At 50.3% G+C, this 26,724-nt stretch overlaps 3 protein-coding genes across 4 annotated transcripts in view; all 3 read right to left on the reverse strand.

Annotated features, from left to right (window-relative positions):
• Positions 1-902: 902 nt before the first annotated feature.
• ik (IK cytokine) lies at positions 903-8,667 on the reverse strand. The gene is made up of 20 exons (XM_084941163.1): positions 8,462-8,667; positions 7,793-7,859; positions 7,604-7,696; positions 7,467-7,526; positions 6,921-7,088; positions 6,590-6,704; positions 6,442-6,512; positions 5,605-5,651; positions 5,245-5,408; positions 5,024-5,132; positions 4,711-4,750; positions 4,470-4,623; positions 4,378-4,396; positions 4,211-4,295; positions 3,741-3,827; positions 2,559-2,616; positions 2,396-2,484; positions 2,194-2,302; positions 1,219-1,253; positions 903-1,106 (listed from the first exon to the last, which is right to left on the reverse strand). The coding sequence occupies exons 1-20, from the start codon at positions 8,469-8,471 to the stop codon at positions 1,079-1,081; spliced, it is 1,608 nt and encodes a 535-aa protein (XP_084797289.1). The 5' UTR covers positions 8,472-8,667; the 3' UTR covers positions 903-1,078.
• Positions 8,668-9,536: 869 nt separating this feature from the next.
• On the reverse strand, positions 9,537-11,102 carry ndufa2 (NADH:ubiquinone oxidoreductase subunit A2). Its single transcript, XM_084941251.1, has 3 exons — positions 10,965-11,102; positions 9,843-9,949; positions 9,537-9,761 (listed from the first exon to the last, which is right to left on the reverse strand). Exons 1-3 carry the CDS (start codon positions 11,066-11,068, stop codon positions 9,670-9,672), a joined length of 303 nt encoding a protein of 100 aa, XP_084797377.1. The 5' UTR covers positions 11,069-11,102; the 3' UTR covers positions 9,537-9,669.
• A 1,634-nt stretch (positions 11,103-12,736) lies between these two features.
• LOC146379812 (A disintegrin and metalloproteinase with thrombospondin motifs 2-like) overlaps positions 12,737-26,724 on the reverse strand; it is a 41,777-nt gene continuing 27,789 nt past the window's right edge. For both annotated transcript variants that reach the window (XM_084941138.1, XM_084941139.1), the window contains 10 exons: positions 21,782-21,905; positions 21,146-21,226; positions 20,893-21,062; positions 20,642-20,801; positions 17,014-17,146; positions 16,725-16,935; positions 16,513-16,642; positions 16,348-16,422; positions 15,616-15,799; positions 12,737-15,365 (listed from right to left, as the gene is read on the reverse strand). In XM_084941138.1, coding sequence (XP_084797264.1) covers positions 14,615-15,365; positions 15,616-15,799; positions 16,348-16,422; positions 16,513-16,642; positions 16,725-16,935; positions 17,014-17,146; positions 20,642-20,801; positions 20,893-21,062; positions 21,146-21,226; positions 21,782-21,905 — 2,019 coding nt within the window. In that variant the 3' untranslated portion in view covers positions 12,737-14,614. The remainder of the gene's footprint in view (positions 15,366-15,615; positions 15,800-16,347; positions 16,423-16,512; positions 16,643-16,724; positions 16,936-17,013; positions 17,147-20,641; positions 20,802-20,892; positions 21,063-21,145; positions 21,227-21,781; positions 21,906-26,724) is intronic.

A 26,724-nucleotide genomic window follows, 5' to 3' on the forward strand; every position in this document is an offset into this window, starting at 1 on the left:
GGTCATGAAAATTAATTGCGATTTAGCAATTCAATGAGGCATCCACCTTATTTATTGAAAAGTATCGGTATTGGTATCGGCGATACTGGCCCGTATTTACTTGGTATCGGATCGATACCAAAATATGCAGTATGGCACACCACTACTGACGACCTCACTAAACAGTTCCTGTGGATCTGTGATGTGACCTCTGACCTCTGACACTCAGCAGATGTGGGCGTAAACGTCTGCTGCTCGTCCAGACTCCAGCGAGCACTCGCTGTCCAACATCTACCACAGCCAATCAGTGTTTGTGATGTCATCATTCCAGTTTACTTACTTTAGCTTCTTAGATTAGCACGTCTAGCGTTAGCACATTTTGTGAGTCTGCCAGCTGTGAGCTCAGAGGACAGATGTGATTTCTATCCTCTGATTGGCTAAAAACAGGTGAAGCTAAAACTACAGTGATGAGTAACAATAACCCGACGACACAGCTTTAAGGACTGTAAGCTTTCTGTGTGACGGCCAGCAGGGGGCGACGCCACTGACCTTCTCCACTCATTTCTGAATAAAACTGTAAATATTGTTCATCCATAAGAGCTGATTGGTTAACAGGTTGTGACTGATGAGTTAGTCGCCAATGAGAGAGCAGAGTGAAGTTTACTCTGAGCGGCCATCTTTGTCACTCATGTGGGCGTCTATTTTATTCTATTTTACTTTAGGCCAGATCACGAATATCATAATCTTCCTGTTCACAGACATCAGTGATACAAACTCAGGTTGTGAGGTCACGACGTCACACGTGTTAAAAATGATACTAATCAGTCTGTTCCTGGCCCCACCCACTGCAGCTCCATGGATACAGCTGATCAGCACACGTCCTCCTGATTGGCCGTCTTTATAGAGAAACCGCGATCACAGCAGATGTTTGGATGTTTTTATTCTCACAAAACAAACTGATCAATAAGAACAGCTAATCAATAACAATACACACTTATCAGGGTCAGTGACCTCTGACCTCACAGCGTCTCTGTACATTTACATGTTTCTAAACTAACATGAAGCCGATCGATTTAGCTGCTGGGTCTGCGGGGCGTCTTCAGTATTTTGGTCTCTTCACGTCGACCCTGAAAAAATAAAAGTCTTCCATCATTTATGATGTCATACATCAGGTCACTGCTGCCTGATTGGCTGACAAAGTGATAAACGAGGAGCTGAGAACAAACAGGAAGTAGTTACCCGTCAGCCTCCATCTTCTTCCTCTTCTCGATGATCTGAAACAAAAACAGCTGCTTCAGCGTCGTGTTTGATTGGTTTACAGCGTGTGTGTGTGTCTGTGTTCACTCTGCCTGTGTGTGTGTGTGTGTGTGTGTGTGTGTGTCTGTGTTCACTCTGCCTGTGTGTGTGTGTGTGTGTCTGTGTTCACTCTGCCTGTGTGTGTGTGTGTGTGTCTGTGTTCACTCTGCCTGTGTGTGTGTGTGTCTGTGTTCACTCTGCCTGTGTGTGTGTGTGTCTGTGTCTGTGTTCACTCTGCCTGTGTGTGTGTGTGTGTGTGTGTGTGTGTGTGTGTGTGTGTGTTCACTCTGCCTGTGTGTGTGTGTGTCTGTGTCTGTGTTCACTCTGCCTGTGTGTGTGTGTGTCTGTGTCTGTGTTCACTCTGCCTGTGTGTGTGTGTGTCTGTGTCTGTGTTCACTCTGCCTGTGTGTGTGTGTGTCTGTGTCTGTGTTCACTCTGCCTGTGTGTGTGTGTGTGTGTGTGTGTGTGTGTGTGTGTGTTCACTCTGCCTGTGTGTGTGTGTGTGTGTGTCTGTGTTCACTCTGCCTGTGTGTGTGTGTGTCTCTCTCGCACGATCTGATGTCGTCGTGTTGGTGTTGTTCCCAGATCAACATTGCAAGTGACCAATCAGAATGTTGTGACGTCATACTTTTGGGACTTCGGGAAAAACCGCCGTAAAACAAAAAACTGTACTTAAGCTGCGAGAAACCGCCTCTGTCCGCCGATCAACCGGCCCTGACCCTTTAATAAACGCTGAGCAGAACTGAGATTGTCCGTGCAACATTGGAATTTCATAAATGCGCGAATGGCTCGGCGCGCCAAAGAATAACGTCACAACAATGTGATTGGTCACTTGCAATGTTGAACCTGGAACAACATTTTCATGACGATCTGGGAACAACACCAACACGACGATATCAGATCATCCGTCTCTCTCACCGCGCTGATCTTCTTCCACTGGCGGTCGAGCTCTGCCTTCTCATTGGTCTCTTTGAAACGCCGTGTCTTCCTGCCTTCAGACATCTTGATGCCGTACTGGAAGGCAGCCCTGTAGACACACACACAGAGTGAATACACACACAGACACACACACAGCATCAGCTGCCTGTCAGTCAGAGCTGAGGGACGCAGTAACACGCACTTGGGCAGCGCCTCCTTGTTGTTCATGTAATCTGAGTACTCCTCCTGAGTGTCGAAGTCCCAGCGGCCCAGAGGACCCTTCTTATTGCCCTGGAACACACACAGATAAGCATCACGTTGCTGTGTGAGGATGAGCTGCAGTGCATGCTGGGAGTCAGAGTTACCTGGTCCATCTTACTGTAGTCCACCTCTTCATCACTGTCCACGGCCAGGTCGTCCATCCTACACACACAGATGTAGTCACACACACCTCACAGAGCAGGTATGAAGGTCAACGCACCGTGTGTCTGTGTGTGTCTGTGTGTGTGTGCGTCTGTGCGTGTGTCTGTGTGTGTCTGTGTGTGTGTGCGTCTGTGCGTGTGTCTGTGTGTGTCTGTGTGTGTGTCTGTGTGTGTCTGTGTCTGTGCGTGTGTCTGTGTGTGTCTGTGTGTGTGCGTCTGTGCGTGTGTGTGTCTGTCTGTGTCTGTCTGTGTGTGTGTGTCTGTGCGTGTGTCTGTGCGTGTGTGTGTCTGTGTGCGTCTGTGTGTGTGTGTCTGTGCGTCTGTGCGTGTGTCTGTGTGTGTCTGTGTGTGTGCGTCTGTGCGTGTGTGTGTCTGTGTGTGTGCGTCTGTGCGTGTGTGTGTCTGTGTGTGTGTCTGTGCGTGTGTCTGTGTGTGTCTGTGTCTGTGCGTGTGTCTGTGTGTGTCTGTGTGTGTGCGTCTGTGCGTGTGTCTGTGTGTGTGTGTCTGTGCGTGTGTCTGTGCGTGTGTGTGTCTGTGTGCGTCTGTGTGTGTGTGTCTGTGCGTCTGTGTGCGTCTGTGTGTGTGCGTCTGTGCGTGTGTCTGTGTGTGTGTGTCTGTGCGTGTGTCTGTGCGTGTGCGTGTCTGTGTGTGTCTGTGTGTGTGTGCGTCTGTGCGTGTGTCTGTGTGTGTGTGCGTCTGTGCGTGTGTCTGTGTGTGTGCGTCTGTGCGTGTGTGTGTCTGTCTGTGTGCGTCTGTGCGTGTGTGTGTCTGTCTGTGTGTGTGTGTCTGTGCGTGTGTGTGTCTGTCTGTGTGTGTCTGTCTGTGTGTGTGTGTCTGTGCGTGTGTGTCTGTCTGTGTGTGTGTGTCTGTGCGTGTGTGTGTCTGTCTGTGTGTGTCTGTCTGTGTGTGTGTGTCTGTGCGTGTGTGTGTCTGTCTGTGTGTGTCTGTCTGTGTGTGTCTGTCTGTGTGTGTGTGTGCGTCTGTGTGCGTGTCTGTGTGTGCGTGTCTGTGCGTGTCTGTGCGTGTATGTGCGTGTGTGTCTGTGTGCGTGTCTGTGTGCGTCTGTGTGTGTGTGTCTGTGTGCGTGTCTGTGTCTGTGCGTGTGAGTCTGTGTGTGTGTCTTACGTAGCAGGGTAACACTCTGCGTATGAGTTTGATCCTCCAAAAAAATCTCCCAGCTGCTCCTTACTGGAGTCTCTCCTCTGAGAGCCAGTACACACCAGCTAAGGACAAGTACTGCAGTAACACCACACACACACACACACACACACACACACACACACACACACACACAGTACTGGTGTCGGTACCCTGTATCACTGTACCACATACATACATGTATCTATATTGTGTATTTTCTTGTGTGTAGTACTACAGTTGTTCGGTATGCTCAGGTGTTGCTACTCCTGCTCCATCCCAGCAGCTGTGACATCACCGGAACACCTGAGCCCCATACAGGTGAGCGAGAACATCACCTGTAACACAACATGAGCACAGACTCTACCTGCGCACAGGTAAACCAGCTCAGACTGAAGCTGGTGTGGTACAGTAAGCCCCACCCACTCATACAACAGACCAATCATAAACAAGGATATGGCTCCTGGCTCTGCCATTGGCTGCCCGCTGCTCCTGCAAACTTCTCATTGATCATCTTGATCTGGTCTCTGACTGATCCTGGACCTGCCACAGACGCAGCATCCATCAGTTATCGATCAGCTGTCATTGGTCAGAACGATCGTGTGAGTCACAGCGAGGAGCTTACCTGTGTCCACCTCCATCACCTGCAGAGACACACACACAGTTAGAACCACACAGGTAAACCAAGCACAAACAAACCCCGCCCCCCAACATCACCTGGTGCTCGTCGCCTCGCGGTTTCTCGAAGTAGGTGTGTCTGCGGCTCTTGGTGTCGTCGTCACGGTCACGCTCCCGGTCTCTGTCCCGGTGACGCTCTTTCTCTTTGGTGGGTTTGGTGGACGGGATATAGTCCCCGATGTCCTCAAAGATACTGAAACACACACACATTATAAACACACACACACACACACACTATAAACACACACACTCGTGATGAGGCGATGTGGGGTGAACTGACCTGAGATCAGCCTCTGGAGCTCTCTTATCGTCCAGTTTACCTGAAACACAAACAGGTGAGTGCTTGACTAAGAAAAATGGCCTGTATCTGTATAGCGCTTTACTCGTCCCTAAGGACCCCAAGGCGCTTTACATATATCCAGTCATCCACCCATTCACACACACATTCACACACTGGTGATGGCAGCTACATTGTAGCCACAGCTGCCCTGGGGCGCACTGACAGAGGCGAGGCTGCCGGACACTGGCGCCACCGGGCCCTCTGGCACACCTGCAGAGCGTCAGGAGAACATCCAGCAGCTGTGCAGACTCACCTTTGTCCTTCTTCTTGATCTTCTTGTGGCGGGTTCCCTGCCTGAGGTAGGACAGGATCTGAGTCAGCTTGGAGATCACGATGTCGTTGGTGGTCAGGGTGGTCTGAGCCTGAGAGACAGAACATGAGAGAACGTGAGGGAACGATCTCAGGGCTCTGCGGTATTGAAATCGTTCAGCTGGAGAACTCGGATGTTTTGGCGTGGCGATGACTCGGCCTCACCTCCATGCTGGGACAGTCCGCCTTGCTGCGGATCAGCGTGGTGGGGATGTCGGTGTCGGTGAACTCGTCGTCCAGGTCGACCACGTACGCCATCCTGCCGGGCAGGAAGAGCTCGTTCCTCTCGGCCACGCCGGACCTGAACACCACGCGGTAGATGTTCCTGCCTGAGCGAACACGGAGACACCGGGAACGCCGGGTTCAATATTCACGTTCACATGATTTCTCCACCAAAATATTCACGCTGTTCTAAAAAGATTCCGTTCGGAGACGATCCTCCTTTATTCCTGAACGCTCCAGACTCACAACAGTCACACCTCCCTCCCCCACATCCACACTTTCCCTCCAGAAAACACGACTCACCCAGACGAGTCTTAAACTCCATCTTCTCCTCGGGCTCCACGTCCTTCCTGACAGACAGGGGAGGGGTCAAAGGTCACACGGAGACAGGCAAGGGACCAAAGGTCACAGGGACAGACAGATTAGAGGTCAAAGGTCATATAGAGATAGATTAGGGGTCAAAGGTCACACAGATGGGTGAGGGGGTCAAAGGCCACACAGAAGGGTGCGGAGGTCAAAGGTCACATAGACAAGTAAAAAAAAAAAAGAGGGGGGGGGGGTCAAAGGTCAGACAGAAAGATGAGGGTCAAAGGTCACACAGACCGATAGGTGCGGGAGTCAAAGGTCACACAGAGACAGGCAAGGGATCAAAGGTCACAGGGACAGACAGATTAGAGGTCAAAGGTCATACAGAGATAGATTAGGGGTCAAAGGTCACACAGATGGGTGAGGGGGTCAAAGGCCACACAGAAGGGTGCGGAGGTCAAAGGTCACATAGACAAGTAAAAAGAAAAGTGGGGGGGGGGGGGGTCAAAGGTCAGACAGAAAGATGAGGGTCAAAGGTCACACAGACCGATAGGTGCGGGAGTCAAAGGTCACACAGAGACAGGCAAGGGATCAAAGGTCACAGGGACAGACAGATTAGAGGTCAAAGGTCATATAGAGATAGATTAGGGGTCAAAGGTCACACAGATGGGTGAGGGGGTCAAAGGCCACACAGAAAGATGAGGGTCAAAGGTCACACAGACCGATAGGTGCGGGAGTCAAAGGTCACACAGACAGACAGGTGAGGGGTCAAAGGTCACAGAGGCAGGTGAGGTTCTGATCACAGGGCTGCAGCTCTGCTCCGTGGTTCCTTACTTGGCTTCTTTCTGGACCTTCTCCATCATGTCTTCTTCTTCCTTCTCCTTGCTGGTGATCTCAGCTCTCACCTGTAACACACACACAGGTAAACAGCTGAGCAGGTAACACACCCGCACAGGTTATCCCGACGACCGCGACCTCTGACCTTCTGCAGCAGGGCGAAGTCCAGACCTTTCACCAAGTGAGTGTGCTCCATGTCACCTCCCAAGAACTTGGACTCCTGGATCAACTGACGCCGCTTCTCTGCTGCCGACTTATCGCTGACACGCGCACACACGCACACAGACACGCGCACACACACAGACACGCGCACACACACAGACACACGCGCACACACACACGCGCACACACGCACACACAGTAACAGCGCACACACACGCGCAGACACACAAGTGAATGATCAGAGTTAGTTAGAATGACAATGACCCGTTCCTCTCGGCGCGGCCATGTTGGGGTCATCGATGGCTGGTACTCACGCCTCGGCGGTCGGCCCGACAGCTCGGTAGTTTGCCGTAGTGCTGATGAGCTCGGTCTCCTCGTAGTCCTTGTTGACGCCATCTCGCCGCTCTCTCGCTCGGTCTCGGTACTTCTCGGCGAGCTCGCGCTCACGCTCCATCTCCTGCTGACGCAGCTTCGCATAGTAACTGCAACCAAATCACAGCTGATCAATAATCAATAACGTGCATTTGAGGGTCAGAGCGGCGCCGTCTGAGACCCTGAGTGCTGTGGACTGCTGTATGTGTCGACATATTTAACGCTCTCGTGCACATCACAGGTGAAAACGTCTGTCCAGGCTTTTTATTATTAATAATACAAAAACTCTTAAATGTCGTGAAAATTCATTCCTTTCCTTCCAGAATATTCCCGTGTTTCCACAATCCCGTCATGATCCCGGCTAATGTTAACAGTCCTGTGATGCGCCCAGCTGCCATCTTTCACTCAGCGAGCTATCAGCTCTGTGGAGGCCAGGTGACCTTTGACCTGCAGTTTTCTGATGTAACAAACGTCCAATCGGCACCCACCTCTTCTTCTTTCTCCTCCTCGCTGCGGGGTCCTCATCCTCGTTGTAGTCCCTCGGCATTCTGGGAAATTAAAAACACAGACGTGTCAGCTGTGCTGCGAGTAAACACCCGTCTGCTCTCTCCGTGACATCACTCACTCATGATGTCTGGACTTGGAGGGCGGGGCCGAGGAGGGCGTTGCCCGCGGCGTCATCAGCAGCTTCCTGAAGTCATCGTTGGTCAGTTTGGACCTGAGGACAGATGGACACACACACATTAAAACAAAGAAATACACAGTAACACAGCAGTAGCAGTGAGGAGTGTGTATCAGTGTGTGTGTGACTCACTGAGCTGCAGCTCGGTGGTCGTCCATGTCGTGGCCCTCAGGAGCCAGAGGGTTGGAGTACGTCTCAGCTGAAAGACAGGCAGATGTTAGAGCACAGGCAGATGTTAGAGCACAGGCAGATGTTAGAGCACAGGCAGATGTTAGAGCACAGGCAGATGTTAGAGCACAGGCAGATGTTAGAGCACAGGCAGACAGCAGGGGCGCCTCATTTAAAAGGACACAGCTGGGAGCTGCTCTGCTCTTTATATGTTCCCTGTTTTACACTTAAACAAATAACTGCAGATTTCATGGAAACTCTTTGATTTCGACATAAACCGGCTTGGCCCATGTGTAGAGGGACTCCTTCCCTGTGCTACAGTTTTACTAACAACCTCTCAACCTCTTTGTGTTTCCGCCGCGGAGCAAGGCAGCTTTAAAGCGGCAGAAGTGTGAGCGGAGTCTGGTGTGGCGCAGTGAGAGGAGAAGCTTGGCTAATAGCTGCTGTCAGAGGCTTTTTCTGTTCAACTGTTCAGTCCAGTTCAGCACTCATGCTCCCAAAGCCGTGTTTATTTCAATAATGTATCGAATAATTGCTGTTTTTATTGCATCTGTTTTTAAGTAAACAAACAGCTAACGGCTAACAGCCCGTAAAATGACTGTTAGCATGCTAACATGCGGAGCTAACGCTTACTTTCAGGCATCTCTGCGGGCAGCTGCTTCTCCTGCGGTCTGAATCCGGCACGGTCCGGTCACAGGGACAAACTAAGGCTCGGTGTTCGGGTTTCTCTGAGCTGCTGCGGGTCTCTTTGCTCCAGCAAAGCTCCGAGTTAGCTGTGAGGAGAGCTACGGTGCTGTGACGTCACGTCCGTTTTAGTTAGAGAAGAGACACAGCACCTCCTGCAGGAGGAGAGGAGACACCGCAGGACAGACAGCGGCGTCAATGAACACCGCAAGATAAAAAACACAACAAAATTGTACAAATCCGGTTAAAATGAGTTGAAAATAGGAAATAATAAAAAAAAAAGTTATAATAAAATACAGGCCAAATACTGTCTGTGTTTAAAGATCATTTTCATGTAGTTTAAATAAGGAGTTCTTTGATTTGATGGAGCAAAGGTTTGTTCTGCGTCACTGAGGTTTTTATTCACAGCTCAACTTTGTTCCTCACACACTGAAACACCCGCAGCTCTCCTGCCCGGTCACGTGTTGTTTCTCTGGCTCACAGCGCCCCCCGCAGGTCAGCGGAGCCACGGCTGAAGGTTCTCCAGGACCAGCTGGTGCTCGCTGCTGCGCCACCTTCAGGACTCACACAGCTTCACTCAGAGCTCCTTCAACAAACTCCAAACTCCAGATAACCAGCAAAGTGTTTGTTTCACTGAGCCTGAACCATCTAAACCAGTCAGACCCAAACAAACCCTCTAAATCCAGTAAAACCACATAAACCTGCCAAGAGGCAATGAAACTGAGTCTGTTCCCATTAAGAAACCTTAAAACCAGTAAAACTATGTGATCCTCCTAAAATATCAGTTAATTTCCTGTACATTTATACACTCAGAGTAAAAATATCTGAAATCCAGTTAAATGCTCCCAGGAAACTCGTTTTAAACCCACTAAGAGCAAAGTAAACTTCTTATTGCTAATTTCAACATAAACAGCCTGTGAAATAATCTGACTTTAACTCAGGAAAAACTTTGGATGTGTCAATAAACTCCCAGTAAACCCACAGAAGCCCTGCTGATGGACCCAGTGACCTCACAGTAAACAGAGACCTTCACATGTTCACTTTATTCACATCAGCACATTTACAGAAACAAAAACAGGTGAGTGAATGGACTGAACCACTGTGGGCTCAGACGGGGGTCAGGGCTTGGACTGAACCACTGCGGGCTCAGACGGGGGTCAGGGCTTGGACTGAGCCAGAGTCTGCAGAGCTTTGGCCACCTGATCAGCTGACATGTTCTCCACGGAGACGCTCGTCTCTTTCCCAAAATCTGAACAGAGACAGGGATCAATAACAGGTCAATACACAGGTGACGCATCTGAGTCTCCCATGATGCGTGAGGGGGGCTCACCGTATCGGGCCCAGAGCCGGGCCTGGACTCCAGAACACTCCCGGATCAGGATGGGGAATTCCGGGTTGGACCTCTTCAGGGTCACGTAGTTCTGCTCCACAAACTCTCTGAAACACAGGGGGGAGGGGGCAAGGTCAGCTGACCTGTGACCTCACAGCAGGAGCCTCACCTGTCTGAGTTTCACCTGAACAACTCTGTTTATTAATCCCACAGGAAGTGATTATGTCACAGAGACATAAACAGTGACCAGCATAAATGTCCCAGCATAGATGACACTAATCAACGTACGCCGCGGCGTCCGCTCATCAGACGGCGTCCTCTGTAGGACGTTCAGTCAGAGGGACCCTGAACCTGCAGGTGAACTACAACAAAATGAAAAATAAAACATGGCCGCTGTTTATTCATCTGCTCATCATTATTCTGTTACTAATGAACGGATTGAGCCATAAATCAATACCCTGTCACGTGTCAGTGTTTCCCTCACATGACCAGATTACCAACAGTCTGCATGCTCTTATTTTGAAGGGTCAGTCCCTGCTAATGGGCAGCGAGGAGATGAAGGAGCTCCTTAATCTGACCTCCAGCTCCTCGTCTCCTCCATAACCTGACTCCTGCTGCAGGTCAGCTCTCTCTCCTCAGCTAATCACAGCGTGACGATGATGATGATGAAATCTCCTTCACCTTCACCTGTCTGTGGTCCTGTGGGTTCACACGGGTCACAGCCATGAGTCATACTGTGATCACGGATCCCGAGTGGCCGGCTCAGGTGTGTGTGTCACTGCGCAGACTCAGAGGTCTCCACCATGAACAAACATCTGGAACATGAACTACATAAGACTCACAGCTGAACATCTGCAGGAGCCAGAGCTTCTGTCCAGATGTGAGTCAAACCTCTGCCTCTGTGTGTTTCTGCTCTCATCTCTCTTTATGAGTCTTCAGGTGCTCAGACACATTTATCCTGACAGCACTCACAGGGGTCAAACCTGCAAACCTCTCACTGTAAACCCGAGTCCGCGACGCTGTTAGCCGCTAGCTGTTAGCTGTTAGCTGTCCTTCGCTAATGACCGCTCTGTAAAACCATCACCGGCTCTTCTCGCCTCAGCAGGCCGGCTCTGAGCTCACCTGGCCCCCTTACTGGCCGCGGAGGTCTGGCAAAGATGCAGGCGGATCTCTCGGAGGTTTTTACCCAAAGTGGAGCCCAGACTCCTCACCACGGCGGCCGCCATCTTAGCTTCCTGTCAAGGACGGAGCAGTGTCACTGCAGCCCCGAGTTTATCCTGACAGGAGCAACATTCAACCCCGAGTTTATCCTGACAGGCGCAACATTCAACCCCGAGTTTATCTGACAGGAGCAACATTCAACCCTGAGTTTCTCCTGATAGTAGCAACATTCAACCCTGAGTTTATCCTGACAGGAGCAACATTCAACCCCGAGTTTATCCTGACAGGATCAACATTCAACCCTGAGTTTCTCCTGATAGTAGCAACATTCAACCCTGAGTTTCTCCTGACAGGAGCAACATTCAACCCTGAGTTTCTCCTGATAGTAGCAACATTCAACCCTGAGTTTCTCCTGACAGGAGCAACATTCAACCCCGAGTTTATCCTGACAGGCGCAACATTCAACCCTGAGTTTCTCCTGACAGGAGCAACATTCAACCCTGAGTTTATCCTGACAGCAGCAACATTCAACCCCGAGTTTATCTGACAGGAGCAACATTCAACCCTGAGTTTCTCCTGACAGTAGCAACATTCAACCCTGAGTTTCTCCTGACAGTAGCAACATTCAACCCCGAGTTTATCCTGACAGGCGCAACCTTCAACCCCGAGTTTATCTGACAGGAGCAACATTCAACCCTGAGTTTCTCCTGACAGAAGCAACATTCAACCCTGAGTTTATCCTGACAGGAGCAACATTCAACCCTGAGTTTCTCCTGACAGGCGCAACATTCAACCCTGAGTTTATCTGACAGGAGCAACATTCAACCCTGAGTTTCTCCTGACAGGAGCAACATTCAACCCTGAGTTTATCCTGACAGGAGCAACATTCAACCCTGAGTTTCTCCTGACAGGAGCAACATTCAACCCTGAGTTTATCCTGACAGGAGCAACATTCAACCCTGAGTTTATCCTGACAGGAGCAACATTCAACCCTGAGTTTATCCTGACAGGCAGACACTATTTTCAGTGGTTTGTCTGGTCGTTTATTACAAACAGTTAGCTCTTAAATAAATTCACAAAGTATCTCAAATCATATGTCAAATAGCTCAATTATGTTTCACAAGATTTTACTATTTTAATGATCCATAATGGTGAAAAACACCTTTAAGCACAGATATATTTTACTTTAAATGAACCTGAGCTGCTGTTTCACTGCAGATTAAAGACTGATGACTGATATCCACACATCAGTCAGCAGGTGTGTGATGTTGCTCTGACCAGCAGGGGGCGCTGCCAGCTCCCCTCACAGGGAAACTCTCCCAGGTAGCGTCAGTGATTTCCAGTAAGACCGGTGGCTCCAGCGTTCCCCAGACCCCCTGTGAAGCACTCTGATCATCAATCAGTTATCAGTTACAAAGAGATCAGTTAGTCACGTCTTCATGTTAATATCAGAGGAGCAGGAAACTGTGATGATAGGATCAGCAGGAATCAGACAGGCGGTGAGCAGTGTTCCCTCTAATGTTTCATGTGCGTGAGCGAACACACAAACTCCCTGAGCTTGGACCACTGTGAGCAACATCACACGTGTGCACTGTGGTCACGCCAGCATCACATCCATCCAAGTTACACGGTTTATTAAAAGAATCAAATTACAGCATTTATGTTAGACTAGTTTAAGTGCTTTAGCCCACTTACAGTGAAAATTACAGACATGTTGTTCATGACCTGTGGAGTGTGTTAACACCGATTGAAGTAAAAATAACTTGAACTCCATTTTTGAAAACACTCTGACTTGTTTTGTGAGTCAGTGTGAAGCTCCGGCTGTGGTCTGGAGAGAGTCCTGCAACTCTTCGTCTGCAAAATATAGTAGACAATGACCAATGGTCGACATTTTACTGTGTTTTATAAGAATATGAGCATACATATTTACACTTCACCCAGCCGGCCGTGGCACACCACAGTATCTATTACTGGGTAGGTGAAAAGCTGGCAACACTACAAGTGATGTCAGCAGTGATGTCAGCAGTGACATCGCCGTGACATCAGCAGTGACATCAGCCGTGACATCAGCCGTCTCCCAGAGATGAAGAGGAGAGTCTGGTCCTCCACACTGAGATGACTGTGTCTGACGGAGGGTCGGATCAGGACAGGGTGGAGTTCCTGTCTGTGGTTGGGGATGCTCTGGTGGAGGTCTTCTCTCTGCAGAGCTGCCCAGTCTCAGCAGTCTGGGAACCACAGATTCATGTTGGGGATAAACTGGTGAACAGTGGACGGACACGTGACTGCTCTGGTTATGAACGTGACTGATTCCAGAGTGATTTTTACATTCTGGTAGAAAGAGGAGGGATGTGAACATCTAACTTACTTTTTCTTTTCTGATCTGATAATTCATTTTTTCTGTTTCTGTGTTTCTTTTGTTATATTTGGGTTTGTGGGCTGTTTGTGTCTGACCATCTGTTCCCAGGCTGATGTTCTTCATCGTCCTGCAGATGAAATGACTCACGCTGCTCTGAGAACACATTTACTCACAGTTTAGTCTCGTTTGACCCGCGAGCGGGTTTTTATGTTTTGACTGTTTTCTGGAGGAGATGGAGGGACAAACACAGAAAGTCGAACCATGTGTGACGTGTTTTCAAAGCAGTCAGCTTTTTCCACTGAGCGCTCCCAAAGACGAAACAATTCATCTGATCTGGATTCAATTTGATGTCCCACAGACTGCAGCTGGAGGAGAGTTTATCGGCAGAAGAAAAATATCTGCGACAGCCTGAAGACATGAGACACAAACAGAGATCTGATCCTGATCGTATCCAGCATGAAACCGCACGCGTCCCACAGGACGATTAGCTTTAACCAGCACCGACATCACCGACAGCATCTCAAACACTGAACAGAACGGTTAGACTCCTGCACACAAAGTCATCTATGGTGCACCTCTGTGAAGGCCCCGTCAATGCTGAACCATATCTGCAGGTGCAGGAGCAACATCTGCTTCCATCCCCAAACAGCACTCCAGCAGCACGGCTCCAGACTGACCTGAGAACAGGCCACACCTTCACTGCAAGCATCTGCAGCCTCATGAAACCAAAATACAACAAAACAGACGCTGAAATCAACACCAAGGAAACATCAGGTTTCAGCTCAGAGGGAACAGCATGAGACGCTGTTTATCAAAATCAACAACACTGATCAGTTTGTTCCTGTGCTCTCGGTTTTTTATTAAAGGATTCACTGCTTTTATTTTCATGGTAAAAACAGGGCTGGATTTTATTTTGACTTCACAAACAGAAATCATCAGTCGAGTTTCAGAGAAGACAAAAGCACAAAATGTTCCTGACACCAGAAAGCGTGAACGTGATCCAGATGTTCATGATTCAGAGGCACAGCAGCAGCTGGATGAGACTTTATTCAGAAACAGGATTATTGGTACAAACATCATGATGGTGAAACAGACCCGGGGCCTTCTGAGGATCGAGTCCACGCTCGCGCCTCTCGTGGACGAAGGCCGCTCCGAGCACAGGTGGAGGTTGTTTCAGTCTGTTTCTCATTAGCGTTAGCAGGAAGTGCGACGTCGCACGTGTCGGGACGAGCAAATGGCCAGGGGAAATCTGCGCTCAGTGCTTCCTGTCAGTCCGGCTCGCTCTGATGCGGCTTTGCCGCCGCAGAAGGTCCTGCCGTCGTTTCTCGTTCAGGAGCTGCTGGATGCGTTTGTTATGCGTTCGCTCGTGGACCTGAGGCATCCGCGGCACAAAGTAATTCTGCTGTCCTCGGCTAACGTCGCTGTCAAGTCCGACGATCTGGTACTGGACCTCGTCCACCGAGTTGTTCTCTTTCTTTGATAGCGAGAAGAAGGACGATGAAGGTGGCGCCGGTTCAGCTTCGGTCAGGTTGACTTGACTTTGGAGGCTCCGCCCTCCTGAGGATGTGGCGTTGTTACCAGGATCAGGCGATGATGTGGTGGAGAACTCTGGGATGGCAGAAGTCCAAACCAGCGCCGGCGTTTGGTCTTCAGTGTCAACAGTCTCCATGGTAACTGCAGCAGGGGGCATTGTGGGAGAATTCTTCCTGAACACATGTGTTGGAGCAGTTTGTGTAGTAATAGTATTACTGTCAGTGGTGGTTGGAGTACCCGGAAGCTCATTCAGGCCGGAGGAATCCTCGTAGGAAGAGTACTCGCTGTACTCATCATAATCCACGTAGACAAAGTCACCGGTGCTCCGTCTGGTTGGGGGTGGAGTTACAGTGAAGCTGCGCGTCGGGATGGTGGTGATGGTGTCACGAAAGACATCACTGATGGCACGGCTGCTGTCGGACCAGGTGGAGGTGAGCGCTGATGTCATGATCTCTGTGGTCAACCTCCAAGAACTAAAAAGACAAACACAGAGTTCAGGTCTATGGCTCCGCCCTAAACCCGCCCCTGCTTCCTGCTTTAAATGAACACTTCAGTGTAAAACTAATCAGCAGTTTCACGGTCAGCTCACTCCTGCTTTACACTCTTATTTTCAGCTTTGTCGATGTATCACACGTTTGTCTGACTGCAGGTTTTGCTCTGTGTTTGAGACCGGGACTCAATTATATCTTTCTAAGATTCCTTTTGTTACCCGTCATGTCTGACCTGCTGTTCTCCGTCGGTGTGATGGTGCCACTGAAGTTGCTGGAGATTCTGGATTTCGTGGCATTGTTGAAGTTATCCTCACTACAGGACTTGCAGCACATCTGGCGGTATCCGATGATAGAGCAGTACCGACTCAGCACCTCCATTCGACAGAACGCCGAGCGGTCGCCGCGGCACGGCTGCCCTACAGACAGAACAGTAGGACGGTGTAAGACCTCAGCTAGAAGTTTTACTTCAGTGGTTTGATGGGTTAGTGTGATCCTCAGAGATGTGTTAAGACAGTCTCGGTCGTTGTGTCCTTGGGCAAGACACTTCACCCGTTGCCTACTGGTGGTGGTCAGAGGGGCCGTGGCGCCAGTGTCCGGCAGCCTCGCCTCTGTCAGTGCGCCCCAGGGTGGCTGTGGCTACAACGTAGCTGCCATCACCTGTGTGTGAATGTGTGTGTGAACGTGTGGATGAATGGATGTGTAAAGCGCTTTGGGACTAGTAAAGCGCTATACAGATACAGGCCATTTACCAGGCCATTTGAGTCTGGAGGTGTGGGACCTGACTGACCTGAGACACCGACCAGAGGGCAGCATTGATTCTCAGCAAACAACAGGACAGAAACCCTCAGACCACAACGTTCAGGAAGCAAGAGAAGAAGACGAGGACGTAAAGACAGACAGCAGACAGACAGCAGACAGAGCAGGAGTCAGAGCAGGAGTCAGAGCAGGAGTCAGAGCGCTTTACTTGAAGAGATCTTTGGAGCCGGGAAGCTGGGGTTGGACCTGGACAGCCACTGAATGATGGCATTCTTCTGGTCACCTGCAGGGAGAGCAGCAGCACTATAATTCCCAGCATCCATCTTTTTCCTCATTGCAACAAATGTACGGTACATGACTGGTCAGTGCCTACCACCGCAGGGCGGAGCCAGGCAGGTGCGTGTCGTGATTGGCCGAGGCTCGCTGCAGTTTCCAGCTGAACTCTCGGGATTGGAGCACGCGACCTGACGCTCCTGAGTCCCGTTCCCACACGAGACCGAACACTGCGCACACAGAGGGATCGATCAGACTGATCAGGTATTGATCTGTGGACATGTGCAACTCCTGATAAACTGATCTTCATACCGGAGTCCAGGGCCCGGCTCTCCACACAGCGGGGCAGGGGAAGCGGTTACAGGGCTGTTTAGTCTCTGGTCGGTCATCGCCGCAGAGCCTGCTATGCACAGAGCGCCGCTGCTGCCCCCTGGAGGAGTTCTGCAGGCAGCTCACCCAGCGACGCTGCCAGCCAGTCTGACCGCAGGAGGAGCTGCAGTCCTCCCAGTCTCCGGTCACCCAGCTGAGGGGAAGACATGCATCAAAAGAAGAAAAATGATTGGGTGACTGTGGGTGTGTCACGTGACCTGTAGCATGTTACCGTGCCGGGCTGCAGGCCTCGGGGTTACAGCTGCGGCTGATGGCTCTCGGTTTGCTGATATTGGAGCAGAACATCCTCTGAACCATTTTCCCATCAGCCTTCCTCCTGCAGCCGAACCTGGTGTACTGTTTTCCTGAAAACAAGGAAACATGACAGTCAGTGGTGGTCCTAGGCTGTTTGGCGCCCCGGGCGAACACTCCCTCTGGGATTTCACACAACCTAGGATTCAAATCATGAATACACAATGGACTTGGATTTACATCATTATGAACCCCTTTGTGAGACATTAAATCATCAAACTGTAAATTCTACATTTTAAATTGTTATTGATCCCTTTACTCCTGGTCCTAAAGTGTATATTTATTTTCTTACTCTTCTTATATTTATTGTTTGTTTACTTGCACTGCTGTAACTGGAGCCTCGTCGTCTCGTCTCTCTATATGCTGGACTGTATGTAGCGGAGATGACAATAAAGTTTACTTTGACTTCAGCAGCGAGCAGGCGCACGGAGCAAATTATAAGTCTGTATCGTGATGTCTGGTGTTTTCGTGTTTGTTGGTTTGTTTTTATTTTGTTTTATTTTGCGAGTTGGTCATTAGATGCTGCTCCCCGCCGCCCCGCCCTCTCCTCCCTGTGCCGCAAGCAGCAGGCGCACCTCGCAAACGGAGGGCGCCCTTACTCCCAGCAAATGGGCGATAGAAAACCGATCGGTGCCTGTCACTACCCGATCCGTACCAAAAACCCGATCCGTACTGGAAACCCGATCGGTACCCCACATGCGCAAATCTTACGTCACTTCCTGTCTTTGCCAACATTGCGACATTCAATATATTTGAATGATACGGTTAGCGCCCAGTTAGCTCCTAGCATTTCTCAACAGCTCTGCCTCCTTTTTGACTACCGGGACATTTAAACAATGGATAATCCGTTTACAAACAAATTCATGCTTTTCTCGTCCCCCAATTGAACAAAAAAAGAAGAAGAATGGCGCCTAATTACAGAGTTAATAATACAGACTTTGTAATATGTCACGAGTAGATTCAGCAGCCAGATGAAGTGTTTACTGACAATTGACAGTGATAGCAGACATTATCATCACTATTCCAACAATCCTCTCCACACAGAGAAGCATAAACACACTCGATTATCACTAAATCAAATTTAACACATGTTTGTAATGACGCTAATTCAGTTTACAATAGGGTTCATTCGCTCAGTCAGCAGGTGGCGGTATCCTCGTACACAGGGGAGTAAACTGCCATTAAACGAACAGAAGAAGAAGAAAACCCTGCACATGCGCGGTACAGATCGGGTAGACCCGATGCCCGTGATGCCGCCCCCCACCAAGATGCCGCCCCGAGCAACCGCCCATGTCGCCCGTATCAAAAACCGCTACTGATGACAGTTAACTGAAGTACGCCACAGCTGTTAGCCGTTAGCTGTAAGCCGTTAGCTATTAGCTGTTAGCTGAGCTGTGTACCTCAGAGACGAGAGAGCCGATTCATGACACTGAGATATCTTAGGCTTGGCTCATACTGGCAGGAAGGCCTGGACCTACATCAGCAGCTGGTCCAGTTGAGAAGCCCATGTAGTTAAAACAATGGGAGGCACACACATTTCACCTCTGACGACAGACTCAGACCTTTGACTGTTAAAGGGGAATGCTGGGAAATCACATGGAGTACCATTTTTTCTTATGGCTAATAATTCTTCTAATTATTGACGTTAACTCAGAAAGATCAATTGGAGAAAAAGAGTCTAACTTAACATCAATGGTACTAAGAGTAGCTGTAGATAATATTACATCTGTGGGATGATTACTGGTAATTTTTTCTCTAATGATAAAAATTTTATTTGTGAAGAAGTTCATGAAGTCATTCCTAGTTAACGTTAAAGGGATGGTTGGCTCAACAGAGCTCTGACTCTTTGTCAGCCTGGCTACAGAGCTGAAGAGAAACCTGGGGTTGTTCTTATTTTCTTCAATCAGTGACGAATAGTAAGATGTTCTGGCTTTGCGGAGGGCTTTCTTATAAAGCAGCAAACTATTTCTCCAGGCTAAATGATGATCCTCTAAATTTGTGACACGCCATTTCCTCTCCAGATTACGTGTTTGAGAATTATACCACGGAGTCAGGTACTTCTGATTAGAGACCTTAGTTTTCACTGGAGCTACAGTATCCAGAGTCGTACGTAGTGAGGAGGTGAAATTATTAACAAGATAATCGACCTCTGTTGGGGTAGCGTTCAGATAGCTGCTCTGCTCTGTGTTGGTACAGGGCATTGAAGATGATAACAGTGGGTGGATTATATTCTTAAACTTAGTTACAGCGCTTTCAGAAAGACATCTACTTTGATAAAATCTACTCTCCACCGCTGTGTAATCAATTATTGTAAATGTTATCAGGAAATGATCAGACAGGAGAGGGTTTTCAGGAAACACTGTTAAATGTTCAGTTTCTATGCCATATATAAACTAACATAATCATTCTGCTGCAACCAGGTTTCTGTAAGGCAGAGTAAATCAATTTGTTGATCAATTATTAAGTCATGTACTAACAGAGACTTGGAGGAGAGAGACCTAATATTTAATAATCCACATTTCACTGTTTTACTCTTTGGTTCAGATGTGGATACTGTATTGTTCTTTCTTTTTGATTGTTTATGTTTAAGTTGTTTGTTGCTGGTTTTTAGTTTGTTTTTTGTCTTTTTGGAAGCTGACACAGTTTCTATGGAGATGGGTTTTTGGGGGGGTAGCAGGAGGAGAGAAGCTGCAGAGAGGCGTGTAAGACTGCAACTCTGCTTCCTGGTCCCAACTCTGGATAGTCATATTTTGGGGGGTTTAATAAATTTGTCCATATTTCTAGAAATGAGAGCTGCTCCATCCAAAGTGGGATGGATGCCGTCTCTCCTAACAAGACCAGGTTTCCTCCAGAAGGTTTGCCAATTATCTATGAAGCCCACATCGTTTCTGGGACACCACTCAGACAGCCAGCAATTTAAGGAGAACATGCGGCTAAACATGTCACTCCTGGTCTGATTGGGGAGGGGACCAGAGAAAACTACAGAGTCCGACATTGTTTTAGCAAAGTTGCACAACGATTCAATATTGATTTTAGTGACCTCCGATTGGCGTAACCGGGTGTCATTACTGCCGACGTGAATTATGATTTTACTGAATTTACGTTTACCCTTAGCCAGCAGTTTTAAATTTCCTTCAATGTCGCCTGCTCTGGCCCCTGGAAGACAATTGACTATGGTTGCCGGTGTCTCTAGCTTCACATGTCTGAGAACAGAATCACCAATTACCAGAGTTTGACCCCCGGCGGGTGTGTCGCCGAGTGGGGAAAAACGGTTAGACACATGATCTTGTTCTTTGCTCACAGATTCTGCTTATAGATATGTAGAAACATGTTTATAGAGGAATACGCCTCAGTGAGCAGGAAAGAACTGAGCTCAAGGGCTAAAATCATTATTTATCCCTCTTTCAGCAAAAAAGTCCAAGTATTCCCAAATTAAGATGACATAATAAAGCAGAACAGAAGAGCTGGGCTGACTCAGAGAAGGTGTAGAAGATGGATGATGGAGTATCGAGGAGTTGCAGTTCTAATGTTTGGAGATTCTCAGGTACCTCCTCCACAGGGTTTGGAGCAGTGCGACCACTTCTTCAGGGCCCACTCGTAGAAGATGGCGTCCTCCTGTACCAAGTTGGACTCCAGCGAGGACCGCAGGCGATCCTGGATGATGTACTTATAGGACACCGTCACCTTTGAGTCGCCATGAGAACGGACCTGACGGACAGGAGACAGCAGGGTGTTGGTAGTTCTGGTTTGTGTTAGACACAGCGAGGACACTCTGGGCTTCACACACCGATGGACTTACCATGAGCACGACTCCATACTTCAGCGGCCCGGTGGTTTGGATAGACTCCTCCTCTTCCTCTTCAGTGTTCCTGTACTCCCAGGCCACGCCCTTTTCAATCACCACTCTGGATTCTGGGAGCTCGTGTTCATCATTGAGGAAGAGATGACCTGTGTCCTGGTTCTTCATGGCTGTAGCAGAAAACAGAAAGACAGGGTGTTTCAAGAAGACCAAAGAAAAATAGGAAATCCTTAAGCGTGTTTTTGATTCTTACCCAGGATGTGAGGAGTCCCCTTGAACTCCTGGATCAGCAGGTGTCGAGCTCCTTTGGGGATCTCCAGGATCTTCAGGTAACCTGGAAACAATAATCATCCAATAATGAACCGTCCAATAAAGGATCAGGATTCATGCAGCAGGAAACATCAGGAGGGTGTGAACAAACATCTGAACCACCAGCCAGGTCCAGATAAACTTTCAATCTACCTGCAGTTCCTCTGGTGTCCAGCAGAGGCAGCAGTGAGTCAGTCCTCATAGACTCCCATGTTAAAATAAACATGTTTACAGCCGGATACACGGACTGTTCTGTTCTACACGGATAATTTAAACCTGTTTATAGCTCACCTGTTTAAATTATTTTAAGGCTTAAAGTCTGCATTATTGTGGGCGTGGCCTCTTTGACTGACAGGTGGATGGTGACACAGATGGCTGCAGCTGCTAGTTGTCTGTAAGATTGACCTGAACCGGACCTCTGGACCAGCCTCTGGGCTGTTGGAGCCCTTTGGAGCATTTTTAATGACATCATGTGACCAATAGCGTGGCTGCTGTGACGTCACTGTACTAACAGAAGGCTGAGCTGCAGGTTTGAGTGAATTTAAGCTTAAAACCAGAACTCAGTCTCAGCTCGGTTCACCTTGTTTCTTGGTGCTGCGGGTGAAGTTTCCTTTGACGATCTTACAGCTGGAGTTATCTCCTCCACACACTCCACATCGGTCCTCCTGCTTGTCTGAAGCAATCTGACCATCACAGCCAACGTGCTGCAGGAGACGAGGAGAAGAGGAGAGGAGATGAGGAGAAGAGGAGAGGAGGAGAGGACAGGAGGAGAGGAGATGAGGAGAGGAGGAGAGGAGAAGAGGAGAGGAGATGAGGAGAAGAGGAGATGAGGAGAAGAGGAGAGGAGAGGAGGAGAGGAGATGAGGAGAGGAGGAGAGGAGAAGAGGAGAGGAGAAGAGGAGAGGAGATGAGGAGAAGAGGAGAGGAGGAGAGGAGAGGAAGAGAGGAGGAGAGGAGATGAGGAGAGGAGGAGAGGAGGAGAGGAGATGAGGAGAAGAGGAGAGGAGATGAAGAGAGGAGGAGAGGAGAGGAGGAGAGGAGGAGAAGAGGAGAGGAGATGAGGAGAGGAGGAGAGGAGATGAGGAGAGGAGATGAGGAGAGGAGGAGAGGAGAGGAGGAGAGGAGATGAGGAGAGGAGATGAGGAGAGGAGAGGAGATGAGGAGATGAGGAGAGGAGGAGAGGAGAAGAGGAGAGGAGAGGAGATGAGGAGAAGAGGAGAGGAGGAGAGGAGATGAGGAGAGGAGGAGAGGAGAAGAGGAGAGGAGGAGAGGAGATGAGGAGAAGAGGAGAGGAGATGAGGAGAAGAGGAGAGGAGGAGAGGAAAGGAGGAGAGGAGATGAGGAGAGGAGGAGAGGAGAAGAGGAGAGGAGAGGAGGAGAGGAGATGAGGAGAAGAGGAGAGGAGATGAGGAGAAGAGGAGAGGAGATGAGGAGAGGAGATGAGGAGAGGAGGAGAGGAGGAGAGGAGAAGAGGAGAGGAGAAGAGGAGAGGAGATGAGGAGAAGAGGAGAGGAGATGAGGAGAGGAGGAGAGGAGATGAGGAGAGGAGATGAGGAGAGGAGGAGAGGAGGAGAGGAGAGGAGGAGAGGAGAGGAGGAGAGGAGATGAGGAGAGGAGAAGAGGAGAGGAGATGAGGAGAGGAGGAGAGTAGAAGAGGAGAGGAGATGAGGAGAGGAGATGAGGAGAGGAGGAGAGGAGAAGAGGAGAGGAGATGAGGAGATGAGGAGAGGAGAAGAGGAGAGGAGAAGAGGAGAGGAGATGAGGAGAGGAGGAGAGGAGATGAGGAGATGAGGAGAGGAGAGGAGGAGAGGAGATGAGGAGATGAGGAGAGGAGGAGAAGAGAAGAGGAGAGGAGATGAGGAGAGGAGGAGAGGAGAAGAGGAGAGGAGATGAGGAGATGAGGAGAGGAGAAGAGGAGAGGAGAAGAGGAGAGGAGATGAGGAGAGGAGGAGAGGAGATGAGGAGATGAGGAGAGGAGAGGAGGAGAGGAGATGAGGAGATGAGGAGAGGAGGAGAAGAGAAGAGGAGATGAGGAGAGGAGAGGAGGAGAGGAGAAGAGGAGAGGAGATGAGGAGAGGAGGAGAGGAGGAGAGGAGAAGAGGAGAGGAGATGAGGAGAGGAGAGGAGGAGAGGAGAGGAGGAGAAGAGGAGAGGAGATGAGGAGAGGAGGAGAGGAGATGAGGAGAGGAGGAGAGGAGAAGAGGAGAGGAGATGAGGAGAGGAGGAGAGGAGAGGAGATGAGGAGAGGAGGAGAAGAGGAGAGGAGGAGAGGAGATGAGGAAATGAGGAGAGGAGAGGAGGAGAGGAGATGAGGAGATGAGGAGAGGAGAAGAGGAGAGGAGAAGAGGAGAGGAGATGAGGAGAGGAGGAGAGGAGATGAGGAGATGAGGAGAGGAGAGGAGGAGATGAGGAGATGAGGAGAGGAGAGGAGGAGAGGAGATGAGGAGATGAGGAGAGGAGGAGAAGAGAAGAGGAGATGAGGAGAGGAGGAGAGGAGATGAGGAGAGGAGGAGAGGAGATGAGGAGAGGAGGAGAGGAGATGAGGAGAGGAGATGAGGAGGAGAGGAGAGGAGAGGAGGAGAGGAGATGAGGAGATGAGGAGAAGAGGAGAGGAGATGAGGAGAAGAGGAGAGGAGGAGAGGAGAGGAGGAGAGGAGAGGAGAAGAGGAGAGGAGATGAGGAGAAGAGGAGAGGAGATGAGGAGAGGAGGAGAGGAGATGAGGAGAGGAGGAGAGGAGAGGAGATGAGGAGAGGAGGAGAGGAGAAGAGGAGAGGAGATGAGGAGAGGAGGAGAGGAGGAGAGGAGGAGAGGAGAGGAGAAGAGGAGAGGAGATGAGGAGAGGTGGAGAGGAGATGAGGAGAGGAGAAGAGGAGAGGAGATGAGGAGAGGAGGAGAGGAGAAGAGGAGAGGAGATGAGGAGAGGAGATGAGGAGAGGAGATGAGGAGAGGAGAGGAGGAGAGGAGAAGAGGAGAGGAGAGAGGAGAAGAGGAGAGGAGAGGAGGAGAGGAGGAGAGGAGAGGAGGAGAGGAGATGAGGAGAGGAGATGAGGAGGAGAGGAGAGGAGAGGAGGAGAGGAGATGAGGAGAAGAGGAGAGGAGATGAGGAGAGAGGAGAGGAGGAGAGGAGAGGAGGAGAGGAGGAGAGGAGAAGAGGAGAGGAGGAGAGGAGAGGAAGAGAGGAGGAGAGGAGATGAGGAGAGGAGGAGAGGAGGAGAGGAGATGAGGAGAAGAGGAGAGGAGATGAGGAGAGGAGATGAGGAGAGGAGGAGAGGAGAGAGAGAGGAGAGGAGGAGAGGAGATGAGGAGAGGAGAGGAGATGAGGAGATGAGGAGAGGAGGAGAGGAGAAGAGGAGAGGAGAGGAGATGAGGAGAAGAGGAGAGGAGGAGAGGAGATGAGGAGATGAGGAGAGGAGAGGAGGAGAGGAGATGAGGAGATGAGGAGAGGAGGAGAAGAGAGGAGATGAGGAGAGGAGAGGAGGAGAGGAGAGGAGATGAGGAGAGGAGATGAGGAGAGGAGATGAGGAGAGGAGAGGAGGAGAGGAGGAGAGGAGAAGAGGAGAGGAGGAGAGGAGAAGAGGAGAGGAGGAGAAGAGGAGAGGAGGAGAGGAAAGGAGGAGAGGAGGAGGAGAGGAGGAGAGGAGAAGAGGAGAGGAGAGGGGAGAGGGATGAGGAGAAGAGGAGAGGAGATGAGGAGAAGAGGAGAGGTGATGAGGAGGAGATGAGGAGAGGAGGAGAGAGGAGAGAGAGAGGAGAGGAGAAGAGGAGAGGAGATGAGGAGAGGAGAGGAGATGAGGAGAGGAGGAGAGGAGATGAGGAGAGGAGATGAGGAGAGGAGTGAGGAGGAGAGGAGAGGAGGAGAGGAGAGGAGGAGAGGAGATGAGGAGAGGAGAGAGAGGAGATGAGGTGAGGAGGAGGTGAGGAGAGGATGAGGAGAGGAGATGAGGAGAGGAGGAGAGAGGAGAGGAGATGAGGAGTGAGGAGAGGAGAGGAGGAGAGGAGAGGAGAGGAGATGAGGTGAGGAGGAGAGGAGATGAGGAGATGAGGAGAGGAGAGGAGGAGAGGAGATGAGAGATGAGGAGAGGAGAGGAGAAGAGGAGAGGAGATGAGGAGAGGAGGAGAGGAGAAGAGGAGAGGAGAGAGGAGATGGGAGGAGAAGAGGAGAGGAGAGGAGAGGAGATGAGGAGAGGAGGAGAGGAGATGAGGATGAGGAGAGGAGAGGAGGAGAGGAGGTGAGGAGATGAGGAGATGAGGAGAGAGGAGGAGATGAGAGAGGAGAGTGGAGGTGAGGAGAGGAGTGAGGAGTAGAGGAGAGGAGAGAGGAGAGGAGATGAGGAGAGGAGAGTGAGGAGGAGAGGAGGAGAAGGAGGAGAGGAGATGAGGAGAGGAGATGAGGATGAGGAGGAGAGGTGAGGTGTGAGGTGTGGTGTTGAGGAGAGGAGGAGAGGAGAGGAGATGAGGAGAGGAGGAGAGGAGAGAGGAGGAGAGATGAGGAGTGAGGGAGTGGAGGAGTGGAGAGGAGGAGATGAGGAGAGTGAGGTGAGGAGAGGAGAGGAGTGAGGAGGAGAGAGAGTGTGGAGTGGAGTGGGGAGTAGGTGAGGAGATGAGGAGAGGAGAGGAGGTGAGGTGAGGAGGAGTGTGATGAGGAGAGAGAGATGAGGAGTGAGAGAGGAGATGAGGGTGAGGAGGAGAGGAGAGAGGAGGAGTGAGTGAGAGGAGATGAGGAGGAGGTGAGGAGAGGAGGAGAGGAGTGAGTGGAGATGAGGTGAGGAGATGAGGAGTGAGGAGGAGAGGAGAGGAGAGGAGGAGAGGAGATGAGTGAGGAGGAGGAGAGAGGAGAGGAGTGAGGAGAGGAGAGGAGATGAGGAGAGGAGATGAGGAGAGGAGAGGAGAGGAGGAGTGGAGAAGAGGAGAGGAGATGAGGAGAGGAGGAGAGGAGAGGAGGAGAGGAGAGGAGGAGAGGAGAGGAGATGAGGAGAGGAGAGGAGATGAGGAGAAGAGGAGAGGAGAGAGGAGAGGTGAGGAGGAGAGGAGAGTGAGGTGGAGTGGAGATGAGGAGAGGAGGAGAGAGGAGAGGAGATGAGGAGAGGAGAGAGGTGAGGAGATGAGGAGAGGAGGAGAGGAGAGAGGAGGAGAGAGGAGAGGAGAGAGGTGAGGAGATGAGGAGAGGAGGAGAGGAGGTGAGGAGAGGAGGAGGAGGAGAGTGGAGTGGAGGAGAGGAGATGAGGAGAGGAGTGAGGAGAGGAGGAGAGGAGATGAGGAGAGGAGAGTGGATGTGGAGAGGAGAGAGGAGAGGAGATGAGGAGAGGAGGAGAGGAGAGAGGAGAGGAGATGAGGAGAGGAGAGGAGGGAGGAGAGGAGGAGAAGAGGAGAGGAGGAGGGAGAAGAGGAGAGGAGATGAGGAGAGAGGAGAGGAGAAGAGGAGAGGAGAAGAGGAGAGGAGATGAGGAGAGGAGGAGAGGAGATGAGGAGATGAGGAGATGAGGAGAGGAGGAGAAGAGAAGAGGAGATGAGGAGAGGAGAAG

Source organism: Perissodus microlepis, chromosome 10 (genome assembly GCF_051167445.1).
Source record: "Perissodus microlepis isolate ML-2025 ecotype Zambia chromosome 10, ASM5116744v1, whole genome shotgun sequence".
In the NCBI taxonomy this organism is placed as follows: Eukaryota; Metazoa; Chordata; class Actinopteri; order Cichliformes; family Cichlidae; genus Perissodus; species Perissodus microlepis.

What these genes read in the sequence shown, in the direction of transcription:
- ndufa2 (XM_084941251.1), bottom strand. Translation starts at nt 11,068, where the DNA reads ATGGCGGCCGCCGTGGTGAGGAGTCTGGGCTCCACTTTGGGTAAAAAC. An exon ending in GCGGCCAGTAAGGGGGCCAG is followed by an intron (nt 9,950 to 10,964) that starts GTGAGCTCAGAG and finishes CCTGTGTTTCAG; the next exon opens with AGAGTTTGTGGAGCAGAACT. An exon ending in CCGGCTCTGGGCCCGATACG is followed by an intron (nt 9,762 to 9,842) that starts GTGAGCCCCCCT and finishes GTCTCTGTTCAG; the next exon opens with ATTTTGGGAAAGAGACGAGC.
- ik (XM_084941163.1), bottom strand. An exon ending in GCTCCAGAGGCTGATCTCAG is followed by an intron (nt 4,624 to 4,710) that starts GTCAGTTCACCC and finishes TGTGTGTTTCAG; the next exon opens with TATCTTTGAGGACATCGGGG. An exon ending in AAGAAGATGGAGGCTGACGG is followed by an intron (nt 1,107 to 1,218) that starts GTAACTACTTCC and finishes TTATTTTTTCAG; the next exon opens with GGTCGACGTGAAGAGACCAA.